At 45.2% G+C, this 23436-nt stretch overlaps 1 protein-coding gene across 4 annotated transcripts in view; it reads left to right on the top strand.

Annotated features, from left to right (window-relative positions):
• Window positions 1–5230: 5230 nt before the first annotated feature.
• Window positions 5231–23436, top strand: part of LOC137439467 (double C2-like domain-containing protein alpha) — a 384494-nt gene continuing 366288 nt past the window's right edge. For 2 of the 4 annotated variants that reach the window (XM_068135234.2, XM_068135233.2), the window contains exon 1: window positions 5256–5317. In XM_068135234.2, coding sequence (XP_067991335.1) covers window positions 5302–5317 — 16 coding nt within the window. In that variant the 5' untranslated portion in view covers window positions 5256–5301. Of the gene's footprint in view, window positions 5318–23436 lie in introns of all 4 variants that reach the window. The other 2 variants (XM_078768119.1, XM_078768120.1) reach the window with 2 other exon arrangements.

The following is a 23436-nucleotide window of genomic DNA, read 5'->3' as shown; positions in this document are numbered from 1 at the left end:
GGCAATTCAGTGCTTTTGAGTTCTTTCGAGTTGAGCTAGAATAAATAGCTCAGTGAAACTTCGTTCCTGGTGTCGTCCATTTTGTCCGGCTTTATCGTGCGAGCATAGCTCCACAAGAATATGTTTATTCGACCAAACTGTTCTTCTTTTTCTTCAAATAAAATCAACAGCCATTTAATATACATTCTGACTGCTAAAACCCCTCAGACCTTTGACGATTTATCATATCCCAGAGATCCAAAGCACATCATCCCACACAGATCCATTTTATTGGCTAACTTAAACAATTGCTAACACTGTATCCACAAATCCATACATTTAAAGTCGTGATTCATTAAATTCCATCCTTGCAGGTTACCTTGCAGGTTACCTGTCATTAGAACAAGACACTTAATTTTACACACTTCCAAATGCATGAATCGATGTCTCGTACCTGATTCCCAGAGGTGTCTCCACGATTGGCTTCTTGTGACTTCATGTCTCCTCTCCTGCTTTGAGGGGACTTCATGGGGGCTTCCTCTGTGTAACACGTGTCTTCTTTCACGATTCCTCACCTGGAACGCTGCTCACCTGGAATTCTTTGGCCCTCAAAGTCTGTCTTTTAATTTTTGAATGCCCGATCCGACTTAATCTCTTGTCCTAAAAGGGGTTAATTACTCATCGTGCTGCCGGCAGCATATTTTCACATTTATCTTATCTTGCGTATTTTCATAGCTCCCTCTCAAACTAGCCTTCTGTCACTCAAGCTTTTGGGTCTCACTATCTGCCATGATCTTTCGTGGGAAACCACATTTCCAAGCTGGCCTCCAAAGCCAGTCGCCGACTGGGCATCCTCCATCATGCGAAGTCCTTCCTTGGCACACCTTCCTCACCACATACAAGGCTTTCATCCGCAGCTCAATGGAATACTGTTCCCCCCTCTGGGCCAGTGCCCCTACCTCACACCTAGCTCGGCTTCACGCTGTTGAAACCAAAGCTTTCAGAATCATTGGAATCTCCCACGATGAATGTACGCGCACTCTCCTGAGTTTAGCTATCTATCCCAGGTTTGAACTCTGAGGGCCTTTCACTCACTCACCGCAGGCAGCTTGGTGGTCTTTCTGTCTTCTACCAATCTACCGACTCCTCTCCGGCCTTGCCCCCCCAGCTCTCTCTGCTCTGTCCCCCAAATATTCCTACAGGTCGCACAAGATCTGCCAGCAACCCTCTTCTGGTGAAACTGCCAAAATCAAGACTCTCTGCTCACCTTCACTCTTTCATTCCTCTTTTATCCCGCCTCTGGGACAAACTCCTTCACTCTCTTCAATCCCACTCCTCTCTCCAGGTCTTCAAAACAGATGTTCACCACCATCTCTTATCTTCTCCCATCAAAAACCTTGATCTTTTCTACCCCCGCTAATTCACCCCAGATCCACTTTTTTGAAATACCAACTTCTTTCCTGGAAGAGCTTGCAGTGTCCATGTGTTTAATACTTCTCCCACCTCCCCTCCCCCCTTCCCACGCATCCTCCCCCCAAGCCCTCTCCCTCCCACAGATCTCCCGATGTCCCTGCTCTCAAATGTTGTGTTTGTGTGCTTTCCCCTCTCTCCCCATCTTGTCTACCGCTCCCTTTATTATATGTTTTATGTGTCTGTTTGATTTTTGTGTGATTAATGTTGGCTCTTTCACGAGCCTCGATCTTGTATACAAAAACAAACAAACAAAAAAACACTCCTTAGACCCCTTTCGACCCTTTACATCCCTTTAAACCCCTTAGACCTTTTACACCCCTTAGACCATTACACCCTTTTTTTTACCCTTTCATACCCATTTCGACCTTTTTGAGACATATACACCTTTTGACATTTTTCCGACCTATTGATTTTTAAGATACTGTCACATGACCGTCTTTGATTAATATCAGGCGGTCACGGATGCCGATTGCGAAGGTCTTAACCCCTGAGGCGAAAACTCAATGGCGGACTCCGGAAGCAAAAAGCTACCCCAAAACGCGCGGGATGGAGAGGGTCGGCGAGACCCCTTGCAGTCTTACCTGTTCTCAGGGGGTCTCCAATGCTGCTGCAAATTAAATAAATCACACGGAAAACTGCGTTCAGGAATATATACAGAAAATAATACAAGGGTTTATTACAAATACAAGCAAGGACAGGGAAATACGCACTGATAATAAAATAAGGTGACTAAATTGGGATCCCACACACTGACTCCAGAAACAAGAACAAAAGAATGGATTAACAAAAGAAACACGTTCTTTATGTGCGTCTGTGGTGTACGAGCTTATCTGTCTCTTGTCGTCTTGTCTTTGGCTGCCGTCCAACACGGCTCCGTTCGGCCCCGATGCACCCACGAGGCCTCGCTCCAAGCTCCACAAGCACCGATCCCACACCACGAGGTCCCTCGCTCCAAACTCCAAAGCACCGAGCACCGCTCCAAGCACCGAGCACTGCTCCCAGCACCACGAAAAAGCACCGCACGTCCAACGCAGGCTGGCGACTCCAAACGAGGTCAAAAGCAAGCGAACTCCACCCGGGCACGACCCAACTCGGGCTGCGCAAGACGAAGAAGACCGAGCGCCGCTAGAGACTGCCAGAGCACGAGCGTAGATGTCCAAAACACCAAGAGAGCAACTCAACTACTGGTCAACTCCTCTGCTTGCCAACTCACTCACTCCACTGCGGCTCAAGACTCACTGCCAGAAGCAACTGCTCTGAACCAACTGCTGCGCAACTCACTCACTCACTCTCCCAAAGTCCTGCCGCCCCTCGTATCACTCCGCGGCGGTGACATCAGCCTTGGCACGCCACCCAATCAGTGGCCTCCACCGAATCACAGGCCTGTGGTGTGGTCATAGCACGTGGCAATCGAGGTGGATTGGCCTGTCGGAGGTGTAAATGGTGGCGGCCATGTGGCGGTGTCCTGGCCTGGTTTCCTTTTGCCAGTTCTCTTTCACAGTCATGTCAGGGAAGGGCGTTACTTAGTGTTGCAATAAGGACCTGTCGGAATGTCTATGTGGTTGCGGTGCCAAAAGGGACAAAGGTTTGGCTAACCAGGTGAGGACACACAGGGGCGCTACTCTTTAATCCCTAACTCTACTTAACACACGAACCTCCTGGTAGGTTCACAAGTATACATCTTACCCGACAAAACGCCTACACATGAACTTATTACAAGGTAGTTTTCCTTACCGCGACACACGAAGCATGTTACCTACTCAGATATATCTGCTCTACATATCACTACCACATCGACATAACAATACTATGGCTAATTTAAGACCATTTGGACACTTTTGACCAGTTTGCTCTTTCATCCTTAGACACCTTTAGACCCCATTTTGCCCTTTTAAGATAAATTGATTCTTTAAACACTTTAGACCCCTTTATGACCCGAAAAAAACTTTAGACCCCTCAGATAATTCGAAAACATTTCCTCCGAAAATCGGTTTTGACAACCTTTTCTGTGCACTATTCGCGTTGCATCACAAGTTGCGATGATTAATCTAAACTGATATCTCAAAGTGAAACTGATGTTGAAACGTGAAACTGAAACTGCTGATCGATGGATCATCGAATGGGAAACCAGAATGAAATGCTGTGGGAAATTGCTGAAAGCAAAGCTGTGGGGAATATAGAGAGAGGGAGGAGGTCGGGAGCTGAAGAAACGATGTGGAGAGGTATAGGTACCTGGAGGTGGTCGGTTGGTATGGAAATAACTTTGGTGATGTTCCATCAGGCTGTAGGCCCAAAACATGCCTCAACCCATTACCCAGCTGAGCTTTCATAATATCACTCTCACTCCTGAGCAGCACTGCGGAGGTACAACAAGCATGGATTGGAAATCTTAGCTGATAGAATGGAACGAGGTTGTCGAGGTTATCAGCTGCACCCATTGCGACATATGCACATTGAATATTTACACTGAATTCCCATTTATATCAGTACACACTCCAAAGGGAATTGCTCATTTCAGGTGAGACATTTATGCACCCCTCGTCATTGACGGGTACATTTGCTAGTGTTAAATAAGGTGGTGTATAAAACACTGCATCAACGGCGCTAAATTTGCGGATTTTTATTTTTATTTTGACCTTTAAAATCATTATTTTATGTCAATTGAATTATATACCTAAACACTATGAGTGGTCGGTGTTCTATGAACTCTTTAGTCTAGTTGTTGTTGTGTGCCCCGGACAGCTCTGCTCGAATAGGCCTGTGGCACAGAAATACTGATGAATCTCGCGGGAGAGATCCAGAGATTCCTCATATCTAAAATTGTGTACTATTGCTTTGTAAAGCCAGGACCATGAGAGAAGAGAGAACAAAGTCGACAGAAGAAGAAGAAGAAGAAGAAATAAGATGAAGAAGAAGAAGAAGAAGAAGGATTGTGCCAGTTATTGGGGACCAGAGAATAAATGTTTTTTTTCACGATTCCAAACAGTGATAATAGTGAATGGAAGCATGATCCTCATGAAGATATGAGATTTTGGGACCAAGCAAATCAATGGCTGACTGTTTGCAATGGAGTCAATACCATGGACATGTACTCTGTTTAATACAGAGCTTTAATTTCGCCGAAGCAGTTTCTTGGCAAGCCTCACGCTGGGCGGTTTGCCATTGCAGCCCCAGCAGTAGATGTGGCAGGAATTTGGAATTTGTTCAGGGTGCCGGCGATAGCTCGCCTACTCTTCAACATGCACCAATGGATGCTGGTACACGGGACACCTGTTTGACGTCCGTTCGAGTGACGGTGCACGCCCTGATGCCTGCGAAACACCTGGATGACCGTTTATAGCTGGGTCGGGATTCGAACCCAGGCTGGACAACTTTCGGCGGGTACCTCGATACCCTGGCCAAACAAAACAACACATTGGTCTAGTTAAAATGAAAGCCATGATAAACAAAGTGAAGTTTTGAACAATCAACTAAAACGCTCGCACGTTGAACTTTGGTCATGATCACTGAGTGAATTATTGCTCGATTGAAGAAATAAATTGTAAATAAATAAAGTGAATATTATAATTTCCAGTGTGAGTGCTCATCCTGTAAGTGGGTTCAATCGCACGAGAGTTTTGATTGGCCACATCCGCAAAGAGGGCGGAGCATGTTTTGATTTGAGGGGGGTGGAGGTGGGGATTGAGAGCAGCGAGTAATGGAATTTGATGTTGTGCCGAGCATTAGACCACGCCCCTAACCACGCCCGAAAGTCACGCCTCGCTCAGCTCAATTCTTCACCGGCAGCAGGAGCAGGAGGAGCAGGAGGAGCAGGAGGAGCAGCAGCAGCAGCAGCAGCAAGTGCGAAAGATGAGCGGGAGTGAAGGTATGATGCGCAGGATTATCACTATGAGGCTCACCTGAGCACCGTCCGATGGCTTCACGAGCGTGGCGACCCTTTGCGTGCTCGACCCTCTCCTCCCCCAAGCATGATTATTCCCGCGCTTATATGATGACATGGACAAACGTTTCCCCATCACTTGTAACTGTGTTTGAGAGCGAGCGCCCCGCGGGCTCCTGGCTGCAGTGATATCCCGCTCCCAGGGCTCTGCAGGCTTTGTAAGTGCAGTGATGCCCCCACTCCCCCGGGGCTCAGGATGCTGTACTGCGCTCTTCTCACCTGGAGGGAGGGGTCGGTATGTAAACCGGTCTACCTTATGGTTGGTGAGAAGAATTACGCGGTTGATCCTGAACTCGAACCTTTTAACTGCTATAATAAATAAATAAAAGGCCCTGCACGACAATTGCTGTTTTTAAGGCCACCTGGCAGAAATGGGGCCATCTCGCTCTATTCGTTTATCGAAGGTTAGTGATGAGGTGTAATGATGTACCTAGGTCTCTCGATTCAAAATGACCAATTACTTTTTAAAAATGATTTATTTCTTCATCAACAAAATATTGATTTTTATTTTTTACTTTTGCCTTTTTTAAATTTTGGGATATATAAAGTCACAGCCAATGTTTGGGTTCCATCAAACAGGTGTAATTGCAGTTGATTTCCGTGACCTGTGGGATTGTTAACCTGTTGTTTGAGCAATGAGCATCTCCAAGCCAATCTCCTTCCAAATTAGCAGTTTTTCCCTCCTGCGAGTTTGCTTCTGTATCCATCTTGTCCACCCCATTTGTTCCCCCCCCCCCTACCCATCATTCCTCCCCAGTTCCCACACCTATTGTTTGTCCAAGTCCAGACCTATTTTGTCCCCCTCTTTCTACTGTTCCTTTTGTTATGCTGTACCCTGATCTGTTCTATGTCGTTCTTCCACGAGCCTTGACCTTGCATACAAAAAAAGAAAAATCATTTATGTGGAAAACTATTAGGGGAATACGTGGGGAGATTCATGGGATGTGCATCCCATAATTGTGACGTCTGTGGCAGGTGATATCTTGCGTCCCCAACCCACAAAAAACCATTTGAGCCAAACCTATGTTTATGTTATATTTTTAATCCAATCACAAATGAGGTCCACATGCTGTAATAAAATAGACCTTCCGTCAAGACAAAATCCTATAATTATATGGATCTCCCATCAGGACCACCTCCCATAATATGGACCTTCCATCAGTACCACTTCCTATCAGGAGCATCTCTCTTAATGATGTGATCCTTCCATCAGGACTATATCCTGTAATGATATGGCCCTCCAGTCAGAACCATATCCTTTAACGAGATGCAACTCCCATCAGGACCTTATCCTGTAATGATGTGGTCCCAACATCAGTATCATGTGATATGGATAACCCATCAAGACCATCTCAGGTAATGATAATGACCTCCCATCAGGACTGTCTCCATTATTGACATGGACTTTCCTTCAGCACTGTCATGTGATCATATGGACCTCACATCAGCAACATCTTCCTCAATAATATGGATAATCCTGTTTTGCTGAACGTGTCAGAGGTATATGATGATTCTGCACCATAAATAGCGTCCAAGTCAGGTGTATATATACCTTACTATAACCTTACTATAACCTCATTTACCAAGTAAGGTATCACATAAATTACATAAAATTTTGATGTATCAAAATTATACTGTATGTAATTTATGTGATATGTTTGTGATTTTTGAGCGCAGTTTTTAATCGGGATTCCTTGGATTTTTGAAGACCCTGGCAATATATATTTAGTGTATCGGAGTGGCGACCCATCAGGATTGTGCCACCAACCCAAATAAAAACCGCCTAGGCAGCCCTATGTGTCTGAAGACGTGAAAGTCGTGGTTTTTCTTCTTCTTCTGCAAATATCTTTATCTACCTCCCTTCACATCTCCCGCATCCACCATGAGGGTGGGCTCCACGTATGATAATTATCCATCAACATACCTAGAAATATCTGTGAGTGCATAGGGACAACTAGTAGGTGGGGGGGGGGGGGGAGGGGTGAGGCGGGTGGGGGGGGGGGAGGGGGTGAGGCGAGGCTAGTGTAATTGACTCTGCCACTGAACGTTATGTTTTCACCCCTGTTTGTCTGTCTGTCTGTGAGCAGGATATCTCAAAAGTAAGATGGATTTGAATGAAATTGGATGGACAAGTTGGGTGCGTCACAAGGACTAATTGTTTAGATATTGGTGAAGATCCAGATTCGGATACTAGAATTTTTTCATTTTCAAAAGTGACTTCACCATTGAGAGATGGGGCCAAAAACAATATATATATATTGTTATGTTTGTGGGGGTAGGTGAAGAAATACCTTAGGAAAGTCAGGAATGTGTAGGTTATAGTATGGACAGTGTTGCATGAAGAGGAAGAAGCCATCTCAATGTACATAAGCAGGGTAAATGTTCAGGTTAAGAGTGTTTGCATGTCGCCATAAGGAGGGTGGTTGTGTGCGAATTAATTTTAGGGCTTATGGTTAATCCCCAGTATGTATTGCCTCCCTGTGTTTATTTTTTATTTTTCCCCGAATGTTCTTATAAAGCTCAGCTCCATTAGCCAACCACGCCACCAGGTCAGTCAGAAACAGCATTTGCCGATCGGCAAGTAAACCCCGACGTCATCCAAACATTCCCGAACAGCGACTAGACGCCACCCCCCCGACGACTCGTGATGGGGAGACCATGCCCCGAGTGATTGGACATTGTGTAAAGCCATCGTCAAACATTCGAGAGCTGAAGGAAAAAGATGCCGTCTCGCTATCTTTGTCTCTTCTGGTCCTAGCGTTTATTTGGAGGCAGTCGCTTTTGCTCTCCTGATCCTGGGAGTCAAAGCAGACGGTCATGCTTGCCGCTCTCTCCTCTGACTTGGTCGCGGACGGTGGTGCATCTTTGGCGCATGTGCGCTCGTGGGGAAGCGACTGAACACGAGAGGTTTGGGGCAGTCGGCATCGCGAAAAGTACCTCACGTTGGGACGTCGAGGAGCACGACTCTGCACCATTTTTGTGCACCTCCCGCGTGGTGGTTTGGACGTGACAAAGGTCTACAAGCCCTCGGTTGAACAGCAAAGCTGAGTGCCGGCCGGTTACCAAACCATTTTATTTTCTTTTATTTCTCCCTGTGTCTAATTTAGTACGCGTGGAGGATCCCTCACCTTAGCCTATTACTATTAGTTTTTACCTCAACATTTTTAGTGTCTTTGCATTTCTTTTCATTAAATCATTATTTGTTAATTTTCAATTTCTTGTCCTGTTCGTTTCTTCATTCTGTAGGTTCGGATTAACCCCGTGTGTTCCCGATCAGGTAAGGCTTCAAGCTTTCCCACGCCCGCGAAAAGATAATCGCACCAAGGTTTGAAGTACGCCTCGGAGTTAAAGCTTGTTTTGGCTATTAGTCTGAAGCCTGTCTTCATCGGTCACGGACAGGACTATACATAATGATATATATATATATATATATATATATATATATATATATATATATATATATATATATATATATATATATATATATTATCTATATATATCTATCTGTGAGAAATAGTATAAACTCCACAGTTTCATTCCACAGTGAGACGCAGGGCATCTCATTTGCATTAAATAAATAATCGGGAGATTAAATCAGACGCGGATGTAGCTTCAGGACGGTCGATCTTTAATTTCCAACAAGCTTTCGACCAACAAGTCTTCTTCTTAGTCGTCCCCAAGTTCAGTGGAAGTGAAGCGCAGCTTACAGTTACCGTTCGCGTTACAGTTGGTGCAAACTGTAACTTAATCACCAACTGTAACGCGAACGGTAACTGTAAGCTGCGCTTCACTTCCGCTGAACTTGGGGACGACTAAGAAGAAGACCTTTGTTGGTCGAAAGCTTGTCGAAAATTAAAGATCGACCGTCCTGAAGCTACGTCCGCGTCTGATTAAATCTCCCGATTATATATATATATATATATATATATATATATATATATATATATATATATATATATATATATATAATCTACCATGTCTGTCTGTGGTTGCTATGCGGCACTCACTGATGAACCTCTGAAAGTTTGACGAAGATCCGTTCAGCCATCTCTGAGAAAATTGGCGACACAGACCAGACTTGCAGACCAACGGCTCTTATATAGTAGATGATATTTCAAAAGGTTGTGCACGGATTATGACAAAACTATGCGGTTGGCGACGAGAACAAGCCAATTGAATTTTGCGGACCGGCCAACAGTGTTATACAGAATGTAAACTGTACAGCCTGGTGGAGGTACGTGCTCTACCGAGTGCACTTCTAGTTTTACTTGCATTGATTAATATTTAATCACTTATTTAGATGCACAGGTTTGAAGTCATTAATCAGGGCAAATATAATTAGTTAAAACCATGATTCAGGGAAAAAAAAAATCAAATCGTCACAGTGGAACCGATGGCTGAGGCCGAGGGTGACCATCCCAGCATCTTTTATTTCTGTACTTTATCTCACAACTTTTGTTTTGAAATTCAACCCGGTTCATAAATTTGTCATGGGACAAGCTGGTGGAACGCTTTTGAAATTCTTTTTTAATAAAAAAAAATATTCGTCAGAAATTCACTTTTTGGTCTGAGGTCCGAGCTTATGGAAGAGCGGGGAGATGAGCTGTAGGGGATAAGAGGTGGGGAGATGGAGGGCATGGGGTGATTATGATGGAAAGGTTTATTTTCTTTGGTGCAATTCTCCATCAATTAATTAATATTTCATGTCGTATCTGACAGGGTGGTGCAGAGAAATGCATTTATCTTAATTTTGTCTAGCCTGGCTTTTATTCTTGACCTGACTATCCACCTGATTCGTGTTTCACAGGCAGGGCGTTGCTTCACAAGGTGTGCCGTCCATCTATTTAATGTTATTGGGTGTTCTGTGTGCTAGCTTTATCTGGTGCCAGTTAAAAGTCCAATAGTGTATTTTGACGAAGAGTTGGTCAGTTATTGCAGACAACTTGAACAAATTGCAAATTCCTGGCTAAACTACCAGGTAGTTGGTGATCTGGGATATTCTGAAATGTTCCTTGACACCTTGACACCATTAGCTTGCTATCTCAGAGTGTGGTTGCTATGCGGGCAACAGCTCCGACGTTATAAAATTTCTCACACCCAGGTGTGCTCACAGGTCATGTGTGAATGGCCATCCATGGCTAGGAAGGACAAACCAACAACCTCAAGTCATTATGCTATTTAAAAAAAAAAATTCAACATTTAAGCTGCTCTGCATGCTTGTCTCCATGCGCAGGTGTCTTATTGTCAATAAAGGACCCATCTATTTAATTACATACACACTGGTGTGGGGAGAGGAAGGTTAGTGGGGGTTTAAATTGAGCATATACTAATAGAGAAGAGGAGAATAACGGGAGACGATCGGAGAGTAATGAGTTTAACGGAGTGTGGGAGAAGTGTGAGAAAAAGGACGAGGGCGAATTCAGACAGAAGTGGCAGAGCATTCTGGAAGGGATGTGGATTGAGCATCCCAGGAAAGAATATGATGAAGATGAAGATGAAGATGAAGTCAGAAGATAAAGTGGGGGTGGTGCAGGACCATGGAATAATTTGTGTGTGTGTGTGTGTGTGTGTGTGTGTGTGTGTGTGTGTGTGTGTGTGTGTGTGTGTGTGTGTGTGTGTGTGTGTGTGTGTGTGTGTGTGTGTGTGTGTGTGTGTGTGTGTGTGTGTGTGTGTGTGTGTGTGTGTGTGTGTGTGTGTGTGTGTGTGTATATGTGTATAGATATATTTAGATATATATATATATATATATATATATATGCAGATATATATAGATTTATACAGACTTGGCATTTAATATGGAATTTTTTTTTTCTTCTTGACTTGGGTTTACTTTCTGAACTCGGTATATCAATCTGGTGAGTTTCTTTTATGCTTCGGTGATTTCTTTGTTGAAAGAACCATGTCGCTGTCTTTCGCAGCAAGAAGTCAATAACAGGATAATATCACAGGTGGCGTGACAAAATGTAAGGACAGGTACATTTGACGATTGGCTTCACAATCGGCTATATAAGGGTTGTTGCGTTCTGTATTAGTGGAAAACATCTGCTGCACGTCTACAAAAGTTATTGCCGCTTCCTCTGGAGATGGTCCGTCAACTCGACAATACTGTTTGTCATGGAGTGGTGGCTTTACGAAATTCCGGCATGAAACAGCGTGCTATTGCTCGGCAGTATGGTATCACTCAAGGTCAGGTGTCAAAGATCCTGAAACGATATGCTCAGAGGGGGTGTCCCTACTCCAATACCGAGGCCAGGATGTCCCCACAGAACCACAAGGAGGCATGATCGCCAGCTGCACCGGTTAGTCTGCAATGGCCATACCAAGTCAGCTAATCGGCTTAGGGCTGAGTGGCAGCAACTGACAAATGTGCCTGTATCCAGAAGGCTAGTCAACCAACGACTGGTTCAAGCAGGCTATCGTGCCAGGCGTCCCCTGAGAAAGCCACGCCTGGCCAGACAACACAGCCAGCGCCGATTGAGGTGGGCCAGAGAGCACCGTCACTGGCAGCCAGGACACTGGAATCACGTGACCTTCAGTGACGAGTCTATATTTCTGGTCTATCGTCAAAATGGCTGCATCCGAGTGTGCATACAAGTGCATGGAACCTACAACCAAGATTGTATCGTGCCAAGAGTCCAGGCTGGAGGTGGTGGGGTGACCGTTTGGGCTGCTTTTCATGCAGGGGGCAAAACTGACCTGGTTGTTCTGAATGGAAACCTGAACCAGTTCAAGTACAAGGCCATTCTGGAAGAAACATTGCTTCCATTTGCTCGCGCAGCCTTTCGAGGAAACTTTGTCTTCCAAGATGACGATGCATGGCCTGATCGTGCTCGCATGATCCAACACTTTTTCTGACCGTGGTGTAGATCATATGGAGTGGCCTGCCATGTCCCCGGATATGAATCCGATAGAGAACTTGTGGGCAGAATTAACGCGTCAAATCGACAACTTGGACCAGCAGCCAACCTCTGTGCGTGAATTGCAGCAGGCTATTGTAACTGCATGGCAAGCAATTCCTGGCCAAACCTTGGCAAATCTCGTGAACAGCATGCCTCGACGTGTATGTGCTCCCCTCAATGCTCGTGGGGGTTACACGAAGTACTGAACTGTAATTTTACTGTCCGTAATCCCAGTCATGATTTAACTTTTGTTTTTGTTGAAATATTTTTTGGCTAATGTGCAAAATAATGAGATACTTCTGGAAAACGTACAGAAGTTTAACACAGTACTGTCCGTGAATTGAGTTCGATATCAGTTTACATCACTTTCAAGGATCAATTTATTTGCTTCAAAATGTCAAATGTGGGTTTTGTTTCTTTTAAAGGTCACATTAACAAAATCTAGAATAATTTCAACATAATTCCAATGAACTTTTGGTTCTAAGTCATCTTGAAAAGTAAGTTCACACCCACAAAAATATATTCCATATTAAATGCCAAGTCTGTATCTAGATTTATATATATACTAGACGACCCATGCATGACCCGTTGGGTCAATGTTATTATATATAATTAAGGGGTTACCATGGTTACAGTGGGGGTCAAAGGTCAACCTATGGCGAAGATATATAATTTTCTCACACTTTCTAATAGAGAGGCAAAATGCCATATAAAACTAAATTTACTGCTTGTAATTGCTTTTATTTATCAATCCTCACATAGAAGAGCAGTTTTTAGTAAAGAGCAGTGAGGAGAAGACCCCTCAGCCAATGATGCCACCCCGCAGCCAATGATGTGACCCCTCAGCCAATGATGCTACCCCTCAGCCAATGATGTGACCCCTCAGCCAATGATGCTACCCCTCAGCCAATGATGCTACCCCTCAGCCAATGATGTGACCCCTCAGCCAATGATGTTACCCCTCAGCCAATGATGTTACCCCTCAGCCAATGATGCTACCCCTCAGCCAATGATGCTACCCCTCAGCCAATGATGCCACCCCGTATCCAATGATGCCACCCCGCATCCAATGATGTCGCCCCTCAGCCAATGATGTCGCCCCTCAGCCAATGATGTTGCCCCTCAGCCAATGATGTCGCCCCTCAGCCAATGATGTCACCCCTCAGCCAATGATGCCACCCCTCAGCCAATGATGTCGCCCCTCAGCCAATGATGCCACCCCGCATCCAATGATGTCGCCCCTCAGCCAATGATGTCGCCCCTCAGCCAATGATGTCGCCCCGCATCCAATGATGCCACCCCTCAGCCAATGATGCCACCCCTCAGCCAATGATGCTACACCTCAGCCAATGATGCTACACCTCAGCCAATGATGTCACCCCTCAGCCAATGATGCTACACCTCAGCCAATGATGCTACACCTCAGCCAATGATGCTACCCCTCAGCCAATGATGCTACCCCTCAGCCAATGATGCTACCCCTCAGCCAATGATGCTACCCCTCAGCCAATGATGCCACCCCTCAGCCAATGATGCCACCCCTCAGCCAATGATGCCACCCCTCAGCCAATGATGCCACCCCTCAGCCAATGATGCCACCCCTCAGCCAATGATGCCACCCCTCAGCCAATGATGCCACCCCTCAGCCAATGATGCCACCCATCAGCCAATGATGCCACCCCTCAGCCAATGATGCGACCCCTCAGCCAATGATGCGACCCCTCAGCCAATGATGCTACACCTCAGCCAATGATGCTACCCCTCAGCCAATGATGCTACCCCTCAGCCAATGATGCTACCCCTCAGCCAATGATGCTACCCCTCAGCCAATGATGCTACCCCTCAGCCAATGATGCTACACCTCAGCCAATGATGCTACCCCTCAGCCAATGATGCTACCCCTCAGCCAATGATGCTACCCCTCAGCCAATGATGCTACCCCTCAGCCATTGATGCTACCCCTCAGCCATTGATGCTACCCCTCAGCCATTGATGCTACCCCTCAGCCAATGATGCTACCCCTCAGCCAATGATGCTACCCCTCAGCCAATGATGCTACCCCTCAGCCAATGATGCTACCCCTCAGCCAATGATGCTACCCCTCAGCCAATGATGCTACCCCTCAGCCAATGATGATACGCCTCAGCCAATGATGCTACCCCTCAACCAATGATGATGATGCTACCCCTAGACGACCCATGACCCGTTGGGTCAATGTCAGTTTGAATAGATATGAGAATAGAACTAAAGCGAACGCTGGACATCAGGGAGATTATTTGGGCCAGCAAGCCATAAGGCTCACCTCTCCAGCGTTCTAAATCACTTACCTGTGACACGTGATTTCGGCCCTTATCTCCGATCACGTTGACGGAAATCACCACAGCATATCGTCAAGATCCCTCCAAAAGGCTCGTCTTTGTCACATACATCACGCAACGTGCAATCCACAGCCTCGAAACTCTCTCTCCTGATCATAGGACACTCATCCCACACAATGAGTTTTGTACTTCGAAAGAGGTCTGCGATAGTGGAATTTTTATTGATGTTGCATACGCCATCTTCCCTCGGTGTCAGAGGGATTTGGAACCTTGAGTGCGCTGTTCTTCCACCAGGCATGAGGGTAGCAGCTATGCCAGATGAGGCCACCGCAAGGGCAACTTCTCCACTCGCTCTCACTTTAGAGAGAATCAGGTTAATAAGAAACGTCTTCCCTGTGCCTCCAGGCGCGTCAATGAAAATCATTGATGACTGTTTCGTGCGGATGTTGCTATTCGCGTCCATAGACGTGAGGTGTGATTCGTTGTCCGCGTCCGTAGCGCCGTCGGAGGGTTGATACGACATTCTTCCTGCAAATAGTATTGTGTTTGTGCTATCGTTTTGCCGATCATCAAATGACAAATAAATTACATTGTGAAAATTAAAGATTTCAAATAAACCTATTTAAAGTGTATGCACATATAAAGAATAAAAAAAATCGAAGAAATATCTCTCGGTAATTTCCTGAAACATATTTTACTTCCGGGTAATAATGTTGAATGAAATGACGAAGATATATACTGTATGCCTGTTATTTTAGGCGGTGTATTTTCGTATATCAACGTGGCGCGATTTTTAAAATATATCTCTGCAATTTCCCGTGTGTGCGTGAATATTCTCAATTATTTCTTTTACCGAGTCTAAAACCATCGATAAAAATGAAATCAGATGGCGACTTAGATTGCAGATAAAGGCGTGAAACAGACTCAATGGCCTTGAAGATACAAGCCTTTCAGAATTCATTTCGTTCTATAAACGGAAGCTTTCATCGGATTTTCTTCCCGTTTTTTTTCAACCGAGTCTAAAACTATGTTAGCGACTGTGAAAAATGAAATGATATATCGAATTTGATTTGAAATAAAACTCAGAGAGAGAGCAAGACACCACGGGCCTACAAAACAGGCCTCAAAGCTATGTGAGTTAATAAAATGGTGGATATTACTACTCTCTCAAAGGGGTAAGCCACGCCCCCGGACCGATCGAATGTTACATACAAACATGCAAGATTTCAATTTTATAATTATATATATATATATATATATATATATATATATATATATATATATATATATATATAATGTATATATAGATATATACATACATACATACATATTAAATATATTCACCAAATCTTTTTAGTTTCCTTCAGGAAGATGAAATAATTTTTCCATAACATATTGTCGCGTGATTCCCCAGGTCACCACAAGGATCACGAATGGCCAAAGCAAGCTTCAACTCTGAGGCGACGATCAAATGCGGACTTTCTATAAAAACGCCGGAGGAAGAAAGGGGAGGGGAACACTGAAACGCTTACCTGTTGTCCCGCTGGCAGTTCCCGAACCTGCAAAAAAAAAACCTCAAACCGAGGCGAGATTAAAAATGTACAAAAATGCTGGCTTTATTAAACGGAATGCCGGTAATACAAAATAAAACGTGCAATAATAAATGTCCTAAATTGGGACATCCCCACAACAGACTTGAAACATGGACACAGGGAAAGATAACTATATATAAAACAACTGTGTATGGTTATTTTGTGCACTTAACTCAATCGGCTGTCGCGGAACCTCATCAAGACCGGTCTCAGGCCCCCGTTCCTGCATGGGAATCCGGACGCGATCCCTGCCTTGGCGGTAAGTAGGCATCAGTCCACCTCACTCACACGCTGCTAGGCCTCACCGGGCGTCTCGCTCACCCCAGCCTCGTGGTGTTCCAGTCAAGCTGCCCTCGTGCATGCGCAATCGCTCGCGAGGTCCCGAACGTGAACACAAGGGAGGAGAATCGTCGGTGCACAGCCGTCCACCTTCACCCAGAACTCGAGCAGGCAAGATGATCAGGAGAACAGCAGAAGAATACCAGAGCGCAAGAACGACCATGGAGCAAGAGAAAATATGCCGGTCATATGTGGTTTTTACGTCAGGTTGTCACGTCCTCAGTGCCTCTCCTCCAATCCCTGCCGGCCAACACCACAGGCTTAGCTCTCTACCACTCAGTGGGCAGTCCGATTCTGACGTCCTCGGCCGTACCTTGCCAATCAGCACGCTGCTTCCTCCTCGGACTTTTCACCAATCAGTGAGTGCCTTCTTGCTCCGCCCTGGCCAATCACGGCTCCTTGGGGCGTGTCTTCGGCCTTTCTGGTGATGTAGCTAGTTGCCGTCCCATTGGCAGTGCTCGGAACTGGCTTCCGGTTGGTTTTATTAATATTATTTAATGCAGTTGTTGGGCATTTCCTGCGCTACTGTCTATGGTGCGGTGCCAAAAGGGACAAGGGATGTAAATTACTGAGGTGCGATGGACAAGGTAGTAGTTAACATAATCCCTATAACTATTTAACATGACCATACCTCGTAATGGGGACGAAGATACACCTTAATCCGACATCCGGGTTAAACAGGCCCTCTACTTATTTACATGGTGCTGGTTCTTCTTCTTCTTCATGACAGTCGGAGCATGTTACCTACACAAATCTACCTGGTCTAAAGTATCTCTACGCCACCGACATAACAATATTCTGAACAGTAATAGCGCTTGGTGCACATTTTAGATTTACGACGTTATCTTTTTTTTATATTTTAAGAAAGGTCACAATAAAAAAACCCACCACTTCAGTACAGGTTGGGTTTGATGCAAAATTTGTAGGAGTGAATGCACGACTCCTTGTGTGGCAACAACATTTAAGGATTAGATAATCAAACGCCATGCAATCTGATTGTTGGATCATGTTGATAATGTCGTTGTCCTGTATACTTCATGATTAGTGTGCATTTTTTAACAACTTTTTTCTGCAAATGCACATCATTTGGAGGAAGGACCTCGATTTTCTTTTGGATTATATTTTCATATTTGAATATTTTTTTTTCCCACATTTGAAAATCCATTTTAAGAATGAGCTACTGCCAAGCACGAATGGTGCATTACTTTGTTTAAACGGTCAGTATTACCTGAACATCGGAGGATTCATGGTTGACTCACAGATAAAGGGGTTGCAGGTGGCCCACTCTGCGTGCACGGATCATTAAAAAAATTGATTGGTAAGTGCACATTCCTCTATCTGTCTGAGGCTCCGGATCATTCCCTGTGCTGGACATCAATTGGTTGTATAAATGTGACGAGTTGCTAAGGCTCGGACGGATGTCACAGGTTAAATGCTTGAATTAGCGGTTAAATGGCCTTTCAGCAAAGTTACTCAAAATATAATTTAGAAGTTTTTTTAAATTATTTTTTTATTTATTTATATTTCGAGCTTCAATTCCGGTGATTAAATTGAGGAAGGAGAAAATAATAACATTGTCTCAGCTGCTTTGCAAGCAGACCGCAGCATTGCATTTTCTATCGGACAGGCTGCGCGGACATCTCTTCCACACGGCACGGTTTGCCCATGGGCATTAACATGGAGAGAGTTTGGAGGGAACATTGTGATAAAAGGATGGTGCTGACATCTAACAAATCGTCCGAGGTGGTTTCGGTTCAAATGAATTCCTTTTCTCTTTGTGTAATGAAACACCGAAGAATGTACAAATTTAATTGCATTCTAAAAATTTCATCCTTCCCACCTCTTCTATCCACATAATGCGCCATCCATATCCGTGTGCTCGTGGTCAATGTAGCATCTTGATCCATTGAACCGACCATTTTAAGAACTGTATTAACTGGTAAACAATGTCTTGATCATATTTCCAATTCAAATTTGGTCTGTTTCGTGTTCTCGTGGCTCATTATTTTCAAAACTGAGTTAAAATTCCATTTTCCATATGTATTTGTCCATTGCCTAATGTCCTTGGAATTCATTCAAGGGCACACTAATATCTGTCTTTTGTTCCACACGTGATATATGAACAAGTTCCATTGTGAATCCTTAGATCAATGTAATGATGACAAGAAGGCATCTGCAGCTTAATTGGAGGGGAAGGAGCGGAGTGCTTGTATGGTCCGTTGACCTTGTGTCGTCAGCAAATCAACATTATGATTGAATTGAAAGATTGAAGAATAATTCGTCATTTCAAACGAGTTATTTTATCATTTGGAGCAGTAGAGATTAAATCAATTACCAGATAATGATATATCTATATAATAATATGCTTGCCCCATCTGCCTATCGCGTTGCCAGATCTAAAAAGTGGAAATATTGTATTGGAACCTCCAAATTATCATATTTTCAGAACGATTATCGTACATTGTCAAGATAATAAAAATAACAACTAGAACGGCACTCGGTAGAGAGCATACCTCCACCAGGCTGAACAGTTTGTTTTATATCCCACTGGATCTGGAATTGGGACCTGAACCAAAATCCAATCGGCTTGTTCTCGTCACCTAACCAACTCGTCCACCAAGTTTAGTCATAACTCGTCCATAACTTTTTTAATATCATGTTATATAATCGCTTTTCACCTGATCTCTCAATGGTGAAGAATCACTTAAAAATTAAACAATTATTGTATCCGAATCCACATTCGGATCTTTACCAAAATATCATTAATTCTTCCTTGTCACACACCCAACCTCTCCACCAAGTTTCGTCCAAATCCGTCCACAACTTTTTGAAATATCCTGTTATATATTGTTTTTGGCCCTATCTACCAGTGGTGAAGAATCACGTAAAAAATTCTACTAGCCGGATCCGAATCTTCACCAAATTCTAATCATTTTGTCCTTGTCACAAAAACTACCTTTCTGCCAACTTTTGTCAGAATCCATTTACAATTTTTTGAGATATCATGTTCACAGACAGACAGACAGGGGTGAAAACATAACCTCTATCAACGTTCGGTGTCGGAGGTAATAATAACTTGACACTAGAGCAAAGTCAATGGCACTCCATCATAAACCGCCACGCCTCCACCATAATCACAGTTGAAAGATGGCAAAAAAAATTCACCAGGAGTGACCCAATATCAAATTTTGAGTTTAAACAATTTTCCCGTTTTAATCCCCGTGACCCCAAGTCTCCACCCCCTTGGAAATGAACCAAGGTATCAAATTCAAAAAATCGTTACATATTTATTGTGATTGCATATACAAAGTTTCATTTAGAATTTCAAAAATGAGCCTGTAATTACATTTTCAGTCCTTAACCTTTTGACTCCACCCAAGGGGGCGGAGCCAAAACTTGCACTGCTCTTGCACCCTCATGCCATGCGGTGATCATGCAACCTTCAACAAACAGTTTCAAATGGAGCACCCACCACCATTGGAGCATTTAAATTGCATCAGATGTGGCAATAAATGTGAATTGTTGCTCCCAGCTTGCCGGCTCGATGACAGAAGCCATTTGCATTTTTGCCATTTCATCCCTACCCCGTTTAGACGGTTGCCTGCGGGCATGGGCAACCTGCTAGATTTTGCAGTTACCGATTGTACATCATGCAAGGTTTAAAATAACCGTATAAATATAATTACATCTGGCAGCAATGACTCCATCTGTCTGTCTGTTATTTTAAATATCACGAGATGACTGAACCTTGCTAGATTTTATTTTAACTGGAATTTAATATGAGTGCCCTTGCAAGAAACGTTGACACAGAAGGTGGTGATTAGGCCCATCAAAGCCTGTGCTCTTACCAACTGTAGTGAAATCAGACTCCAAGACCTCTCTTCAGAATATGAGGCGTTATTGTAATCGACTTGGTGTTCACCTATATAAACACAGCAGTCATCTTATTAGCTCTACAAAGCAACTGAAGGCACATCAAGACCGTTTATAAAATGAACTAAGCAATCTAAATCACTAGTCAAAGCTCGTAATCACATCTCACCAATATCTCTCAGTATTCATAGCAGCACTGGCAGTGTCGACTCTTTCAGTTGGTTAAATACCTAGATCCACTTACATCAACAGGTGTCCGCCCATGGGAGACAGATGTGCTTATTCCGCCCCGCAACACGCCTCCTTCTTCCGATTTCATCACAATCTCCCACTTAAGAATGTAACTTATAGTCATCATAGCCAAAATGGGTCGGCGGCTAACAAATCCTACCACCTCACACGCGGTATACTCCGTCCCCTCCATGAGCGCCCATGCTAGGTATCGACCGCACTCCCTTGCCCGGCGATCTACTCTCAGTACTTGGCGAGGCCGTGGCCTGTGACAAGGGAGACATGCTCTCATAATCAGAAGCAGTGTCACCCCCAGTAGCTGCGAACGGGCATGAGTCCGCCCGGGCGGGGGAAGCTGAGTCGGCCTCGGTCAATCCCATCTCGTCGGCCAGCTCGTCTATTTTGCCACACGGCGCCAGATGTCGAATTGGCACTGTTGTTTCTCGGACGTCAGCTAACCAGACATGCGCGTATTCGGGGTTCGCGTCCAATATCTCTACGCGGTCCACAAACGGTTCATATTTGCTCTGGTGGACAGTACATTTTAGTAAAGCCGGTCCAGGCTCAGCTAACCACGCGGGTAGGGGCTGACCACTGGAGCTGCGACATTGGTACTTGAATAGTCACTTGTGAGGGGTAGCATTAGTGGTGGTGCACAAAAGACACCTGATAACGTGTAGTGCTTCGGGAAGCACCCGTTCCCACATGCTCGGGGGCAGGCCGTGGGTACGCAAGGCTATCATGACTGCCCTCCAGATAATCCCATTGTAACGTTCAATTTGTGCGTTCCCTTGTGGATTGTAGGCTGTGGTATAGCGAGAAGGGATCCTACACTCGAGGATAAATAATTTGATATCCCGTGACATAAAAGCCGTCCCGCGGTCAGTTAGAATGCGTGAGAAGAAAGCGACCGGTCGGCCCCCCTGACTCAGTGTTGCAGCCATGGCACAATCTGACGCATTCGTCTCCAACGCAAAGGGGGCCGTCTTGTCAATTTAAGTCACAACAGCACCGGTGACATCACTCGAGTTGACGAAATGCCGTTTGAGCAGCCAAAGTCAGCGGAAATGTTTTGTTCTGAGTTTTGCTTATCTTTTCTGAGAATCTGAGGCCCACTGACTGTAATGCGCAAATAAGCCCATAGCTCGCTTTAAAGTCGCTCGATCAACGGGAGGGGCAAGGTCGAGAAGGGCCTGGAGCCGAGCAGGATCGGGCCTTATCTCCCCTCCGGTCACCGTGTAGCCCAAGAGATTTATGGTTTTCACAGAATAGCTGCATTTTGACTCGTTGAAGGTCAACTGGTATTTACGGGCCACTTCCAGAAAGCGCCGCAGGTTTGAGTCATGGTCCTTCTGATTCCAGCCACAAACGGTCACATTGTCAACATAAACTGAAACATCTTTCACTTGCTCTTTTGCCAAAATCTCATCTATAGCTTGTTGGAAGCATGAACGCCATTTGTAACCCCAAATGGAATTATACGGAATTGGTACAGCCGCTGTCCAGACTCGAAGGCCGTGTAGGGTCGATCGAGTAGTCCACGACCATCCGTTTATGATGATTTGGGCTTTTTACGACCAACACCTGTGCTCGCCTTGGGGAACGGCTGGGTTTGATGATGCCTTCGAGCAAAAGGCGTTTAGTTTCTTCGGCAAAAAAGCTTACATCCAGCTGAGAATACCTTCTAGATTTCATGGTGACCGGTCGGCAATTAGCTTTTAAGCTCGGGAATTGTTGAGGCGGTTCGACCGCTATTTCTGCTAGGCCACATACTGGAGCTGGGCCGGAGCCCACGGAAGGGTGTGAATCCTGCCGAATTGCATCTCTAATCGCCTATGCCGATTCAAAAAGTCATGCCCAACAAGGACGTCTGAGCAGAGGTTTGGGAACACCAACAGCTTAACATCAGAGTAAGCCACATCCTTAGTCACTAGGTTAACCACACACAATCTGCACGCTGCCACAGGGCACCCGAGGCCATGTGTACGCGCTGAGTCATAGCAACGGTGGGCCACCCGTGATGCTCAATGAGACGATGGCTGATGTAGCTCCGATCGCTTCCTGTGTCGATCAGCGCTTCCACAAACTGGCCGTTGATCTCCACTGGAACCACAGCATGCATGAGGCCGATCGGAGTTCTTCGAGTTCCCACGGACATGCGCGCTCCCACAAGCGTCATCCATTTAGTTTTGGCTGATCGGCAGACCTTAGCAAAGTGCCCTCGTTTCCCACAATTGTGGCACGTCGTCTCCCTTGCAGGACACAATGAGCGAGGGTGACGGCAGTTCCCGCAAAAGTAGCATTTGGCAGTCAAACCAGCAGGAGTAGCCACAGCCGCGGTGCTCGGCTCACTCTCCTCATCATCAGAACTCTCCGTGGGGTGCCCGGCGCGCGGCAGCACACACGGGTGCTCGCTCGGCACTCGCTTCAGAATCCCCATGGTCATTCGCGTGAGCGGTAGCACAGGCAGTTACGAAGGGCCGGTTGTAAGTTTAAGATATGACTTGAGCCGACTGCAGAACACGGGCTTGGTCGAAAGCAGTTTTGAATTCCAGCGTATCGTTCTCAAGAAGGCGCTGCTGGATTGAAGGAGACTGAAGCCCGGAAATGAAGGCATCGCACACCAGGTCGTCCGTGCCCTGCACATCTGTGTGGTCCGGAATCGCATAGTCCCGGCCGAGCTGCCGTAAAACCTGGCCGTATTGATCCAGAGATTTCGTGCTTTCCCGTCTGCGCGTAGCCAAGTGGTGCCGAGTGTATATGGTGCTGCGAGGTTTGATAAAAAGCGCTTT

The sequence above is a fragment of the Myxine glutinosa genome, chromosome 14, assembly GCF_964187855.1.
Source record: "Myxine glutinosa chromosome 14, kmMyxGlut1.1, whole genome shotgun sequence".
In the NCBI taxonomy this organism is placed as follows: domain Eukaryota; kingdom Metazoa; phylum Chordata; class Myxini; order Myxiniformes; family Myxinidae; genus Myxine; species Myxine glutinosa.
This window is presented reverse-complemented; position numbering and strand designations above follow the sequence as displayed.